The sequence below is a fragment of the Barbatula barbatula genome, assembly GCF_947034865.1.
Source record: "Barbatula barbatula genome assembly, chromosome: 7".
Lineage (NCBI taxonomy): Eukaryota > Metazoa > Chordata > Actinopteri > Cypriniformes > Nemacheilidae > Barbatula > Barbatula barbatula.
The window spans coordinates 19,626,928-19,628,214 of NC_136770.1; the positions used below are offsets into that span (position 1 = coordinate 19,626,928).

A 1,287-nucleotide genomic window follows, 5' to 3' on the forward strand; every position below is an offset into this window, starting at 1 on the left:
TCATTCCTCAGGGATCTGACCTGGTAACCTGGCACCCTGGTCCACAGTGTTCCTCCGACTAGAATTGTCACAACTAGGTCTGGTGGTCTCAGCCGTGCTGCTGGTCCTCTGCAAAAACTGAAGAAAGTTCTCCTGGATGGAACATTCGTGACTGGAGGCCCGCAGTTCTATGGGTCTACTGGCACAACATTTTCTTAATTTTATAAGTTCCTCCCTGATCTGTCTGTTCAGAAGACCGTAGAAGAACGGATTCACAGCGAACGAGGAGTACGCCAGCCAAGTGACAGCCTCTTCAATGTCTCCTGGGCTCTGCTGTGGAGTGGCGATGCACATATAAAGGTTAAAACTGAAGTATGGGAGCCAGCATATTAAAAACTGACCTACAATGACCACCAAAGTGATCGCAGCCTTTCCGCCCCCAAAAACCCGCTCTGGAGACAAACGTTGGGGAAGGCTGCGGGTGGTGGCTATGATGGTGGTCTGACTGTTGATGGAATCAGAGCGACGTTTAGCTTGGTTGGCTGTCCAGGTGGGCATCGGGGCGTGCTGGCGGGCCGCCGTACGTGCGACTTTGTACACGTTGCAATACACGGCGAATATCACGACGGCGGGAACCAAAAAGCAAAACACACTGAAGAGAATCGCGAAAACTTTCCTGAGGCGACTGTGGCTCCAGTGTAAAGAGCAATGGGCTGCTGCGATGGAGCTCTGGTTTCCATACGCTGGCCAACCGAGGAGTGTAACCAAAGCCAAAAGGATGGATTTTACCCATATGAAGACCATGACACCAAGTGCAAGGTTTAAAGTCATCTTCACCTCGTACCGCATGGGGTGTACGATGTAGTAATAGCGCTCTATACTGATGGCGGTCACAGTTAATATAGAGGCACAGATGAGGAACACATTTAAAAAGATGTACACCTGACACTCCAGAACCGTAAATGCTACAGTGTTGAAGAAAGGAGAACTTGACACAATCCCAAGTGGCATCAACAATATAGCACAAAGCAAGTCAACTGCGCAAAGATGACAAACGAATACATATTTTTTCGTATGAGGGGCCCGGGCGATGGCCACCATAACTCCACTGTTGCCCAGTAGTGCTGCAAGATTGAGGGTCACCATGCAAAACAGCCCGATAAGATCCTTGGCCTGTGTTTCTGAATGGATAACCTCCTCCATGCTGGGAGGGGTAGGCTTGGTCGTGCTCCGTTGGCCAGACGTATCATTTGGAGTTGTGTGAGTGGTCAGGAGACCGAGCATCAGACCTGGCACTGTTTTCTCCAT

General features: G+C 50.1%; 1 protein-coding gene across 1 annotated transcript; it reads right to left on the reverse strand.

The window, feature by feature from the left end:
* On the reverse strand, window positions 1-1,287 carry gpr61l (G protein-coupled receptor 61-like; the record flags this gene model as incomplete). The annotated part of the gene is made up of 1 exon (XM_079459767.1): window positions 1-1,287. One exon carries the CDS (start codon window positions 1,285-1,287, stop codon window positions 1-3), a length of 1,287 nt encoding a protein of 428 aa, XP_079315893.1.